We start from the raw sequence: 13,786 nt of genomic DNA, 5'->3' as shown, positions 1-13,786 counted from the left end.
ACGAGAGGGGAAGTTAGTAATTACAAAATAAAACAGGAAATGCATGAATTAATAAAGAACACATGAAAACATGACCGATGAAGCAGAACAGGACATGACAATACTAAGAGCTTTTCCAGTACTTGTAGGTCAGTTCTCCTCCCTGTGGACATATAGCCTGTTCCCCATTATCCACATCCCTTACCGCCCTCTATCAATTAAAATGTAGGCTAACTGTCTTCCCTGAATATTAATGTCCATTATTATTTAGTGTTATATCATTAAAAAAGCATGTCATTGGATGCCAAATAACACATTTGATTTAAATGGATAGTTGGAATATCATTATCATTAGTTTCCCATGCAGGGAGCAAAAAAGCTGTGCGAATAGAAATTATATTCATGAGTGTGTTATGTGAGTCATGTTATTTGACTAAAAACTATGCATTTTCACACAATTTTGGACTATTATCATTGCAATATTAATTTTTAGAAAAGAACTTTAGAAAAGAAACAATTCATTTGTTCGAATTTGAACATATCACAGAGTTACAACAGACTGCATTAATGCCATCTCAGCACTTATTTATTTCCTTGTCAGTATAAAAGGAACAATACAGAGAGTTCAGACTGCTTCTCAACAGTCTCTTTCTCAACATTTATATTAATTTAAAAAAATGTAAAATATCAGTTTAAAATCATCAGTGATAAAAGTTTGGTTTCAGGTAAATTATATCAGCAAATGCATATTCAGCCAATTAAACCTTTTGCAGTCAGGATCTTTATGTGTGCATATGAAAGAGAAAAGAAAGATAGCAAGTGCACATACTGTTTATTTTGGCCGTCTAACAAAACATATCCTTAACCAAAGATTAAACCAAATCTACGCCCTTGACCTAAGTCAAGGTGACAAATGATTACATTTTTGATTAATGAAATTAGAATATTTTTAAAATGTTACCAACAAGAATAGTGAAAACTTGATTTCCTTGATTGATAGTTTTTGACTATCATATCTATTAATTAACGTGAAATACCTTTAAATTGTCACATATATGCCTTAAGAACCCAGGTTGGGACAAACTTCTTGTCTTCGGAGAATCATTTTTAAGGTTCTCTTAAAAATGTGGCTCTTGAAGTCAAGTTTCTTTCTGATCAGGTGAATCAGAATCATTTCTTCTGTTACTAACAATACTTTCAGCCTCATCTCACCTCTGGACTGTGTGACAAATTTAACAAGGAGTCTTAACAAAAGCGTTTTTCAAATGTTATCTTTATGTTATCGGCAAACAATTTAAATGGTCCCATTTTGAACATATCATGTAGTTACAACAGACTGCATTAATGCCATCTCAGAACTTATTTATTTACTTGTCAGTATAAAAGGAACAATAAAGAGAGTTCAGACTGTTTCTCAACAGTCTCTTTCTCAACATTTATATCAATTTAAAAAAATGTAAAATATCAGTTTAAAATCAGAGAAAAATTCATGATAAAAAGTTTGGTTTCAGGTAAATTACATCAGCAAATGCATATTCAACCAATTAAACCTTTTGCAGTCAGGATCTTTATGTGTGCATATGAAAGAGAAAGGAAAGATAGCAAGTGCACATACTGTTTATTTTGGCCGTCTAACAAAACATATCCTTAACCAAAGATTAAACCAAATCTACGCCCTTGACTTAAGTCAAGGTGACAAATGATTACATTTTTGATTAATGAAATTAGAATATTTTTAAAATGTTACCAACAAGAATAGTGAAAACTTGATTTCCTTGATTGATAGCTTTTCACTATCATATCTATTAACTAACATGAAATACCTTTAAATTGTCACATATATGCCTTAAGAACCCAGGTTGGGACAAAATTCTTGTCTTCGGAGAGTCATTTTTAAGGTTATCTTAAAAATGTGACTCTTGAAGTCAAGTTTCTTTCTGATCAGGTGAATCAGAATCATTTCTTCTGTTACTAACAATACTTTCAGCCTCATCTCACCTCTGGACTGTGTGACAAATTTAGCAGGGAGTCTTAACAAAAGCGTTTTTCAAATGTTATCTTCATGTTATCGACAAACAATTTAATGGTCCCATTTTGGACATATCACAGAGTTACAACAGACTGCATTAATGCCATCTCAGCACTTATTTATTTAATTTCACAGAATAAAAGGAACAATACAGAGAGTTCAGACTGTTTCTTCATCCTGTCCTCTGTCCTCCTCCCTGTGCTGCAAGTTGAAAGGAGGGGCTGTTTCAGCAAGTAGCTAGGTTCACCGGAATTTGCCAAATTTTGATATGCCATCTCAGCACTTATTTATTTCCTTGTCAGTATAAAAGGAACAATACAGAGAATTCAGACTGTTTCTCAACAGTCTCTTTCTCAACATTTATATCAATTTAAAAAAAATGTAAAATATCAGTTTAAAATCAGAGAAAAATTCATGATAAAAAGTTTGGTTTCAGGTAAATTATATCAGCAAATGCATATTCAACCAATTAAACCTTTTGCAGTCAGGATCTTTATGTGTGCATATGAAAGAGAAAAGAAAGATAGCAAGTGCACATACTGTTTATTTTGGCCGTCTAACAAAACATATCCTTAACCAAAGATTAAACCAAATCTACGCCCTTGACTTAAGTCAAGGTGACAAATGATTACATTTTTGATTAATGAAATAAGAATATTTTTAAAATGTTACCAACAAGAATAGTGAAAACTTGATTCCCTTGATTGATAGTTTTTGACTATCATATCTATTAATTAACGTGAAATACCTTTAAATTGTCACATATATGCCTTAAGAACCCAGGTTGGGACAAACTTCTTGTCTTCGGAGAATCATTTTTAAGGTTCTCTTAAAAATGTGACTCTTGAAGTCAAGTTTCTTTCTGATCAGGTGAATCAGAATCATTTCTTCTGTTACTAGCAGTACTTTCAGCCTCATCTCACCCCTGGACTGTGTGACAAATTTAACAGGGAGTCTTAACAAAAGCGTTTTTCAAATGTTATCTTTATGTTATCGGCAAACAATTTAATGGTCCCATTTTGAACATATCACAGAGTTACAACAGACTGCATTAATGCCATCTCAGAACTTATTTATTTACTTGTCAGAATAAAAGGAGCAATAAAGAGAGTTCAGACTGTTTCTTCACCCTGTCCTCTGTCCTCCTCCCTGTGCTGCAAGTTGAAAGGAGGGGCTGTTTCAGCAAGTAGCTAAATTCACTGGAATTTGCCAAATTTTAATATGCCATCTCAGCACTTATTTATCTCCTTGTCAGTATAAAAGGAGCAATACAGAGAGTTCAGACTGTTGGTCAATCAACAATCTTAAAGACCTGCTCCTGTGAGTTTCATGTTTGTTCTTTTTCTGGTTGGTTTCCTGGTTGAAGCTGCTGATTAACTTCACCTTCACTCATCAGCTTGATTCAGATCATTTTCAGCATCTAAAGGTAACGTAACCAACCTTTGATAAAATGATCTGATATTACTAAAGATGGTAGTTATAGTGATGAGTTGTGTTGCTTTGTTGACTGCATTGGTGGAATGAATGAAAGAAATAAGAGTATTTATCAATACTTGTATTGGTTCTTTTTCATTACTTAAGAATTGGGTTTTTTTAATTATTGTTCAAAAAAAGAATAAATTCAGAACAGGAATAGAATAAATTTATATTTTAAATATGACAAAATATCGTTTCTAACAGCAGCAACAGTAAAGTTTCCATTAGCAAAGTCACTATATTAATTCAAAAATATCTCACTTGAAAGAAATAAACAATGTCAGTAAAATAAATAATATTCCTGACATTAAAATACTCAGTGAAGTTTAGTAAGAATGAAGAACATAGACATCAGTCAGTATCTTCATCCTGTCCTCTGTCCTCCTCCTTCTGCTGCTGGTTGAGAGGAGGGGCTGTTTCAGCCAGTAGATAAGTTTATTGGAATTTTAATAGCCAAATTTTAATACACGTTACAAACTAAACTAAACACAAACACAGACAAATAGAGCAGAGGAGATGACAGAGAAGCTAGCGTGACCATAAATGACAGCCAACCGTGGTAGAGACTCAGCATAGTTTCCCTTTGTGTCTACACGGGAGGCGTTCAGGTACAGTGTTGAGCGTAGGTCACCCGTGCTTTCGATGCACACACAAATTTGTATATACTTCCACGTGTAGAACAGAGGAAAATAGACTTGACAGCGCTGTGAAAAATTTGTTTGTGAAGGTCAGACTTCATTTTGTTATGACAATCCTGTCAGCAGCAGCCTGAGCAGCACAGAGACACACAGACAGGTGAGCTCTGATGTCATAGTGAATTATACAGTAGCCATATATTCAGGAGCTGAATGAAAAGTAATACAAGTAGAAGATTTTGACATGATTCAAAGATAGGTTTGAGCATTGCTGTGGCTCTGTCATGAAATTCTTGAGTTGTGTCGCCCAAACCAACAAACTGAAGGAAGGACAGAGGTAGGCTACACAATCTTAGGTGAGGTTTGAAAATGGTTTACAGCAGATAGTTGGTTTAATATTTATTGTAACAGTTATTGTGAAAATCTATCATATGCCATTTTTAAATATACTTTGGTCTCAGATTTATATTCATTTTAAAAAATGTAAAATATCAGTTTAAAATCAGAGAAAATTTTGGTTTCAGGCAAGTTATATCAGCAAATGCATATTCAACCAAGTGCACATCCTGTTTATTTTGGCCGTCTAAGAAAACATATCCTTAACCAAAGATAAAACCAAATCTACGCCCTTGACTTAAGTCAAGGTGACAAATGATTACATTTTTAGATTCATGAAATTAGAATATTATAAGTTACCAACAAGTGCATTTAGTAAAAAGTTGTGGTGCGCACAGCTCCAAGTCTTGAACAGAATATCGGATGCATGGTGTGGCAAGCATAAAACAAACAAAACACACACACTCACGGATCTATCTCATTATTATTATTATTTATTGTGGGTAGAAACTGATGCGTTTCAGCTAGAGGTCATCATCAGTGTATTAAAAAACAGATGAAATAACAGTATATATAAACAAGTGAGGTTCAAACACCAATCAGCGAAGAGAATACATAATTGTATAATAGGGTCCATCTGTGAATGAACTGCCCTGATGTTGCCTCTTCAATCGAAGCAGGCGTGACCTCAGTAATGAGTGAAATCAATGACTGGTGTCATGAGCCGAAGGAAAAATATTAAAAACTTGATTTCCTTGATTGATTGGTCGTTAGTTATGGTATAACAGTGATAAGCTTCAATGAAACAATACCCAGAGTCACCCCATTGTTGTATAACATATTGATTTACTCATTAAACCTGGTCTAATCACTTGCATGGTATGGATGGTATGGTATGGATTTCCCAAACAGTATGGATGTAAGGATGCACTGGTTCATATCAAAATTGGACTAATTACTCAGTTTTAAAGGATGCTGAAGACATTTGTTTATGGATGTGATGTTGCCAAGGAACAAGAGTGATGTTGACTTAATGGTTCAGTAAAGATTTTTTGTTTTCTTCTTCAGTCATGTTCAGGCAGGATGGAGGAAGTTGAAGACAGCATTGCAGTGGTGGGCATTGGATGTCATTTTCCAGGCGGTAAGGCATTTGAATTTGGGAACTTAGTCTTTTTGTTTTGTTTTGTTTGTTTTTTGTGTTTCTTAATATTTTACTGACAAATTTACGATTTACAGATTTCTCACAATGTATACTAAGACTCTTGAAAACTGACTAAATTAACTGGACAAAAAACTTAAGAAGAAAAGACAGAACTGCATTATTTCAACATTTTACCTCTGAATTTACCAGATAAAAAGATGTTTGCTTGAACTTTACTTGGGATAAACATCTTATCTCAACCTGACAGTCTGGGTTATTTAAATTAATTCCCGGTACTTCTAAATAAAAAAAAAAGATGTGTCATTATGTTATTTTATTCTAATTAAGTAAGTGTTGCTAACTTATATTTCATAATATAACCTATATCCTCTTTCACAATAACTTAGTGTTTGCAAATCAGGGGAATTGCAGAATGACAAAATGTTGGATACAAACACATACTGTACATACAAATACTAAATGCTTTATAGTATTTAATTATTCTTTGTATCTTGGTGGAGCCTTTAACTACTGTGTATATCTTTCAAACAGGAGACGGGCTTGACAATTTCTGGAAGGTTCTGGTGAATGGGAGAAACTGTTCTGTGCCAGTTCCCAAAGAGAGATTTGACTTAGCCAGCTGGTATGACCCTGACGACAATAAAGCGGGTAAATCCCGCACAACCAAGGCTGCTCTTATTGATGGGTATGGTCTTTAACCCTAACACATTGACACTAAGAACAAAGAAATAACAATGGCAATATATGAAAATATTTTTTTTAAATATTTGCTGATATAAGTGATTTAATCAAAAATGAAGAATTGCCACACAGTAAAAGTTCAGCTCTGGAGAACCTTAAAATTTTGGTATTTTATTTAAACAGTAGTGTGAGGAAAGTCCATTCTTCTTTCCTCTCACATTTGCTGTGATCAGCACCTGATTTAATTATACTAGTGTACAATATGATCTATTTCTCAGTTATTAAATTAGATCCAATGATTTTTGCATGTTTTCAGTTTCAATGAATTTGACCACAAGTTCTTCAGCATCAGTGACAGTGAAGTGGAGCAAATGGATCCTCAACAAAAACAGCTCCTTCAGTGTGTCTACAGGGCTTTAGAAAATGCTGGAATTCCTATGGAGAAGGCCAGTGGGACCAGGACAGGAGTATTTTTTGGTAAGACAGTAAAAACATTTTTCTAGTGACTGGCTATAACCTTACACGCCAGATGGTTTGTTACCCAGAACCACCTGAGAAGTCATCCGTGGAAACTGTTCGAGAGGGGCAAGCACTTTCAAAAAATACTTGGCAGGTGATTGGATGAACCATCTGTCTATCACGTCTTACCTTGAGAGGCAGCTCGTTTCTCGAGATCACAAGATCATGTGAGAATCCTCATATGACGCTGATTGGTCTGAACCATCAGTGGTTCAGACTCAAGCACATAACTTGAAGCCTGACAAGAACGATTCTCACATGATCTTGTGATGTCGCGATCTCATGAAATCAGTTGCCTCGCAAGGTAAGATTGGATACAATATTACACACAGTTATGTATAATATTTCTGCTGGATCAAATTTCCATCTTTTTTCCTTGAATCATCTATTTTTTATATTGATTTTATTACAGGCCTAATGAACAGAGATTACGAAACAAATGCTGCACAATTGCATCCAAATATGATCAACCACTGGACTGGCACAGGGCTTGCCACAAGTTTAGCAGCAAACAGGGTGTCCTACGTCTTCAACTTCACTGGGCCCTCACTGTGCATAGATTGTGCCTGCTCATCATCCCTCGTGTCTGTTCATCTTGCCTGTCAATCCATTAAACAAGGTCTGTATTTCTAATTAAAGACAATGACAGCTCCTGTAACATAATACAATTTCAAAATACTGTATACTGTTTTCCCTCTCATCAGGAGATTGTGACATGGCTGTGTGTGGGGGGGTCAACTGTATCTTAGCGCCAGCAACGTTTGTTGCTCTCAGCAAGGCCAGGATGATCTCACCTGACGGGACCAGTAAACCTTTCTCCAGCAGAGCAGATGGCTACGGTAGAGGGGAGGGCTGTGGCGTTCTTCTCCTGAAGCCACTAAAAAAGGTCAGAATATGCAGAGGGTTTTAAAAAGATCCATATATTTTTCAATGTTATAAATATTATATAAATAATACCTAATTATACTCTCATTGTTTCATTTTGGTCTTGTTGCTTTACAGGCTATACAAGACCATGATCACATCTGGGGTATCATCAGCAAAACAGCCGTCAACCAAGATGGTCACTCAGTCACTCCAATCACCAAACCCTCCATGGCACAACAAGAAGAGCTGTTGCGAAGTATCTACTCAGAGTATGACCTCACAAATGTCCAGTACATAGAGGCACATGGGACTGGGACCCCAGTTGGAGACCCAACAGAGGCAGAAAGCATCTCAAACGTCATTGCTAAAGCCAGACCTCCTGGTTCAGAGACAGTGCGGATTGGCTCTGTGAAGAGCAATATTGGACACACAGAATCTGCTGCTGGAATGGCAGGACTCATTAAGGTCCTCTTAATGATGAAGCATGAGACCATTGTTCCCTCCATTTTCTACTCCGAAGAGACTGCCAGAATAGATGCCAAAGCTCTGAACATTAAAATTCCTGAGGAAGTAGAAAAGTGGGAAGCCTCTGGTGCAAGAATTGCAGGAGTGAACAGCTTTGGTTTTGGGGGTACAAATGCCCATGCAATTGTCAAACAGTACAAACAGTCACACACTGAGATAAAGAATGACAGGAAGCAGGCAAGGTATTTTGTCTTGTCGGCAAATTCACCAAAATCCATCACTCTGATGATGGAAGACACAATTAAACAGCTAGATGCAGATTGCAAAGTTGATCTAGATTCTCTGGTGTACACATCAGCTTGCAGGAGGAGCCACCTGAAACACAAATACAGAAAGGCCATTGTGGTTTCATCCATAATTGATCTTAAAGAGAAGCTAAGTGCTGCTGTTAGCAAAACATTTAGCCCGTCCTACTCAGATCCAAGCTTAGTGTTCGTCTTCTGTGGAAATGGTGTCACTTATCATGGCATGTGCAAGCTGCTTCTAAAACATGAGCCTGTATTCAGAGATAAGATCAAAGAGATTGCACAATTTTTCCAAAGGCTGAGTGCACTGAACATCTTGGACACACTTGAGAGTGAGTTTGAGAGTAGTGACTTCAAAAACCCAGATGTTGTCCAACCTCTCCTCTTTGCTATCCAGGTTGGCATTACCACCTTATTCAGACACTGGGGTGTCAAGCCTGATGCAATACTGGGTCACTCTGTTGGCGAGGTTGCAGCCGCCCACTGCTCTGGCCTCTTGTCTCTTGAGGATGCAGTGAAGGTAATCTATTTCCGCAGCACTCTCCAGAGAAAAGTCACAGGGGGAAAGATGCTTGTGATCAGCAACATGGCTGTATCAGAGGTGACTGCTCTTCTCCCTCAATACTCTGGTACAATTTGCCTTGCTGCTTTTAACAGCCCAGAGTCCTGCACAGTCTCAGGTAATGCAGATGCAATAGATAGCTTCCATATGAAGCTAAACACCACAGCCAACAGTCAGAATCTGTTCCTCCGTGTACTGGATGTTCCTGTTGCTTATCACAGCCACATGATGGATCCAATTCTGCCAGAAATCAAGCAGACAATTGGTTCCTTACAGGTCAATGATCTTGACACAGAGTTGTTCTCAACAGTGACAGGCAAGGAAGTACATCAGGGTGATTTCTGCACAGGCGCATATTGGGCTAGAAACATCCGTGAGCCAGTGGCTTTTGAAGAAGCAGTGAGGTCAGCAACTAAAGGAAAGAAGAATACAGTCTTTGTAGAGATAGGGCCAAGAAGAGCCCTACAGAGGAATATCATGGAATCGCTGGGTAATGACACAGTTGTTCTTGCTTCAGTACAGCCAGAGAAAGATCAAGAAACAATAATGTCAGTTGTTTCTAAACTGTTCGAACTGGGTGTTCGGGTAGATTGGAACACTTTCTACACAGGATATGAGACCATGCCACTGCCTTTCCCACAATATCAGTTTGATTGCTCAGACAGGGATGTTATCATCAGAGCAACACAGAAAAACACAGCAAGTAATCATCCTGTCCTCTGGCAGACAGGAAGTGAAAGCAACGTTTTCAGCTGTGATCTGATGTCTGATTCTTCTTTCTACCTGAAAGAGCACAAACTCAACAATATACCCATCATCCCTGGGGCCTTCTATGTTGAGTTGGGTTTAGCCACATTCATGGCCATTGCCAAACCAAAAGTCCCCCTCAACTCACTACAGCTCAGTGTCAACTTTCACAGTCCATTTGTTTTGACCCAAAATTCACCAGAAATGAGGGTGAAACTAGAACAAACAGAAAATGAGACTAGTTTCACAGTATTCTCCTCATCTGCAATGTATGCAACAGGCACAGTGGTTTCAAAGAAAGAGAGGCTGATTGAGGAGCAGTCCATTTCCCTAAGCTCCATCTACAAAAGATGCACATCGGTAGTAAGCTCTGAGGAATTTTATGGGTATCTCTCTCACGGAGGCTTTCAGTATGGAGATGTCTTCCAGATTAAGGGGGATGTGCACTATGGGGAAGATCTGAAAGAGGTGTTTACAGTTGTCACAGTTCCAGAGGAACTGCAATCTCAGTTGCATGACTACTGCATTCATCCTGTTGTGCTGGATTTTCTGATGCAGCTTCTACCAGTCACAATCCAGTATAGTTTTGATGGTAGACCAGGATTTCCCACAAAAATAGGAAGTTTCACAGTGTTGGAACCTTTGCAAGATGAAATGATTATCTATCTGAGAGCAACTGATGTGAGTGTTGATCACTCTGAGGTTTGTGGCTGCCTTGCAGATAAAGAAGGCAGAGTGTTGGTTGAGGTTAAGCATGTGATGAGCAAGTACCTTGGCAGTCGTTCTCATGTGGTTGAGGAGTACTTCTACCATAATGACTTTGGTGTCATCCCTGAGGGTGTCATATCTGTTTCTCATCCTAAGGCCTTGGTCTTTTGCGATCATCTAGGGATCTCTAAAGGCCTGCAACAACATTTGGACTCAAGGTCTAGATACATTTCCTTCACACATGCAAAAGACATCTTGAGCCATGGGTTCCCCGCTCTCCTGGCAAATCTCAATATCACAGATATTGAGAAAAACTTTGATGAGATCTTATTTATGTGGGGCAAAGAAAACCTTACTTCACTGGAAGCTGATGTTGTTCTGCAGAATTTGGCGAGCTGCTGTGAGACTTTCCGCCAAATAGTCCTTGAGCTCAAGCGGATTCATTTCCCAAACTCCATCAGAGTGGTAACCTACTGTTCATCTGACATCACATTAGAGCACATAAGTCCAGGTTTTGCGCTTACTGGCATGACAAGATCATGTGCTGCAGAGATACCAGATCTTTCATTTCAGTTGATTGATATAAGCGCTATCTCTACTAAGGACATTGCAGCTCTTTCTGATGTCCTAAGATCATATCCTTGCAGCAAGTACCCAGAATTGGTGGTAAAAGAGGGGCTGATTCTGAAACCCTCCATTGTGCGTACTCCACCTGAGATAATAGGCAACTCAGATCGTAGTTTTACCTCTAACATGTCTGAACCCTGCATCCTTCAGACAGTTGATGCACATAAGATGACTAAACTGAATGCCATTCATTCTGATGAGGAGGCAAAGCCAATCAGTGATGCATCAGTTGAAATTCGGCCCACTAAGATATGTGTTCATTCTTCAGATTACTTCCCTGTCAGTGCCTCACATCTGAAATTTGGCCAGACACTGTACTGGGACAAACACTCATCACAGAACCACAAGCTCCTTTCTCTTGATTTCAGTGGTACTATTACAGCAGTTGGAAAACATGTCAGGGAGTTGAAAGTGGGAGACCAAGTTGCTTGCTGTTACCCTGTGGTGGCAGCCAGCAGGGTCAGAGTTCCAGAGGATGTGTGTTACAGTACCGAACACTTCCCGTGCCTTAAAAAAACACCCTGTGTTTCCTACTTTGTACTAGCATGGGAAATCCTGCATCGTGCCTTGCCAAGAGCCAAAAATCGTCTAGGAATCATATCCTCTGTGCCTGACTCTGCTCTGATGAAAGTCTTGGCACTCACTTCTCACAAATCCGGGTGGAAGGTGATTGTTGGAACACAGTGCAATGACTCTTTTGTAGATGTCAATCAAATGGACGCATTTGTTGTCCTGCCTCCATTTGATGAATCCCTGATTGCTAAAGTCTGCAACTTTCCTGGTGTCCAACATGTTGTCATCATCTCTGAATCTCAGATGCAGTCTTTGTTTGCTCAGGATTTGTTCCAAAGTGTAAAGGAAAGTGTTCATGTGCAGACAATTCACATGCCAGTCATTTTGCAAAAGGGATCCTTGAGTGCACAAAGGCAACACATTTATCACTGGCTCAAGTCCTTGAACTTGAGCAGGACATTTTCTCTTGAAAGCTTTACCTTTCAGAATATGAAATCTGAAAGCATCAAGACTCTTCAGTCAGAGGAACCAGAATCATACTTCAACTCAAAGAAACTGGCTGTTGTGGCTTTAGAAAAAGGTCACAGCAATGAATTATCCGACATTCCACTGCTGTCAACAAAAAAACAGCTTTTCCGAAAGAGAGCAGTGTACATTGTGGCAGGTGGTCTCTCTGGTCTGGGCTTTGAGACGGTCAAGTTCATCTCGCAAAGAGGGGGTAGGTACATTGTCATACTCTCCAGGAGCAAGCCCACTCCAGATGTGCAAAAAGAGATGCAAAATGTGGAGAAACAGAGTGGAAACTGCATCACTGCAATGCAGTGTGACATATCTGTCTGTGAGCATGTGCACAAGGTTATCAGTGTCATCAGCCTGAAATTCCCTGGTTGTCCAGTCAGAGGAGTGTTTCACAGTGCAGTTGTCTTGCATGATGGGCTTATTGAGACCCTTGACAGATCTCTCTATGAGAAAGTTCTCAAACCCAAAGTAAATGGTGTAGTTAATTTGCACCATGCAACACTAAGCTGTGAGTTAGATTACTTTGTGTGTTACTCCTCCATCGCAGCTTCTCTTGGAAACGCATTTCAAACAAACTATGCAGCAGCCAATGCATTCCTCGACATGTTCTGTCAGTACAGGCGCAAACTTGGGTTGCCAGGACAGTCTATCAACTGGGGAGCTCTGAACCTTGGGCTCCTCTTGAACAAGGAGCATATCCAGCAATTTCTGGAGGTAAAAGGGATTATGGTGTTGGATGTGGCTGAGATTCATCAAAGTCTGGAGCAATGCCTTGTGCTCAACCGACCCCAACAGGCTGTTTGTAGGTTTCACTTCAGAAATCTCACGTACAATGTCTCCTCTCAAAATGCAGCCTTGAATATGCGCATGTACGCAATAGTAGAGGAGGCTTTACTAAAGTCCAAAGAGACAGATTCTCAAACTAAACAAACCAACTCTGTCTCACCAAAAGACTTTCTTGTCTCACTGCTTACTGAGACCGTTGGCATCGATAAAAGTGAGATAAAAGATGAATCACCTCTTTCATCCTTAGGCATTGACTCCATGCAGGCCATGACTCTGCAAAATCTCATCTTTCAAGGGAGAGGTGTGAATGTGCCTTTGGTAAGGTTGTTGGATCCCAATGCTATGCTATCAACAGTGGTAGCTATACTGAGTGAAGAAGCTGGAGATGAAAATGTCAGCAATAACCAAAAGTCTCTTCCAACTGAGGACACAAATGATGTTTAAGCCAGATTATAAAAATGTCAAATGTAGATATTAGAGAAATATAAACAGCCTAGGTTAGCAGAAGAAAATGCTGGAGTAGTTGTAGATTTTGACAGCTGCATTCATGTGTTAATTCCACGTGTTGATCCTGGTTTTTTTTCTATGTTTATTTCTGTTTTTTAGTTTTTTGTTTGTGTTTGGCTCAGGTTATTGTTTCAGTTCATTCTGGCATTGTAGTTTTACATGTTTTTTTTTTCATTTTTGTAAACATACATCACTTATTTTTTTTGTGGAGACAAACAATTTTAAATGAATGTTTTGTATTGCAGTTTTACTCAGTTTTCATTGACATGTTTATGATAAAAAGACATAAAAAGACTCAGTATAAAATGAAATACACAATAGTTGTTGATAAATGATTATTTGAATAATTTATGTTAATTTTGT

The 13,786-nt window shown here is 38.5% G+C and overlaps 1 protein-coding gene across 2 annotated transcripts; it reads left to right on the top strand.

Annotated features, from left to right (window-relative positions):
* The first annotated feature begins 3,328 nt into the window (after positions 1 to 3,328).
* On the top strand, positions 3,329 to 13,628 carry LOC121887766 (highly reducing polyketide synthase PKS6-like). Of its 2 annotated transcripts, XM_042398730.1 has the most exons (7): positions 3,329 to 3,434; positions 5,524 to 5,596; positions 6,149 to 6,302; positions 6,615 to 6,775; positions 7,230 to 7,436; positions 7,522 to 7,703; positions 7,820 to 13,628. In XM_042398730.1, the coding sequence occupies exons 2-7, from the start codon at positions 5,539 to 5,541 to the stop codon at positions 13,358 to 13,360; spliced, it is 6,303 nt and encodes a 2,100-aa protein (XP_042254664.1). In that variant the 5' UTR covers positions 3,329 to 3,434; positions 5,524 to 5,538; the 3' UTR covers positions 13,361 to 13,628. The 2 variants fall into 2 exon arrangements, with proteins under 2 accessions (XP_042254664.1, XP_042254665.1); XM_042398731.1 differs by lacking the exons at positions 3,329 to 3,434; positions 5,524 to 5,596 and having other exon boundaries at positions 6,175 to 6,265.
* The last annotated feature ends 158 nt before the right edge of the window (positions 13,629 to 13,786 follow it).

This window comes from Thunnus maccoyii, chromosome 21 (assembly GCF_910596095.1).
Source record: "Thunnus maccoyii chromosome 21, fThuMac1.1, whole genome shotgun sequence".
Taxonomy (NCBI): Eukaryota; Metazoa; Chordata; class Actinopteri; order Scombriformes; family Scombridae; genus Thunnus; species Thunnus maccoyii.
The sequence above is the reverse complement of the archived record's forward strand: the minus strand, read 5'-3'. Positions and strand labels throughout refer to the sequence as shown.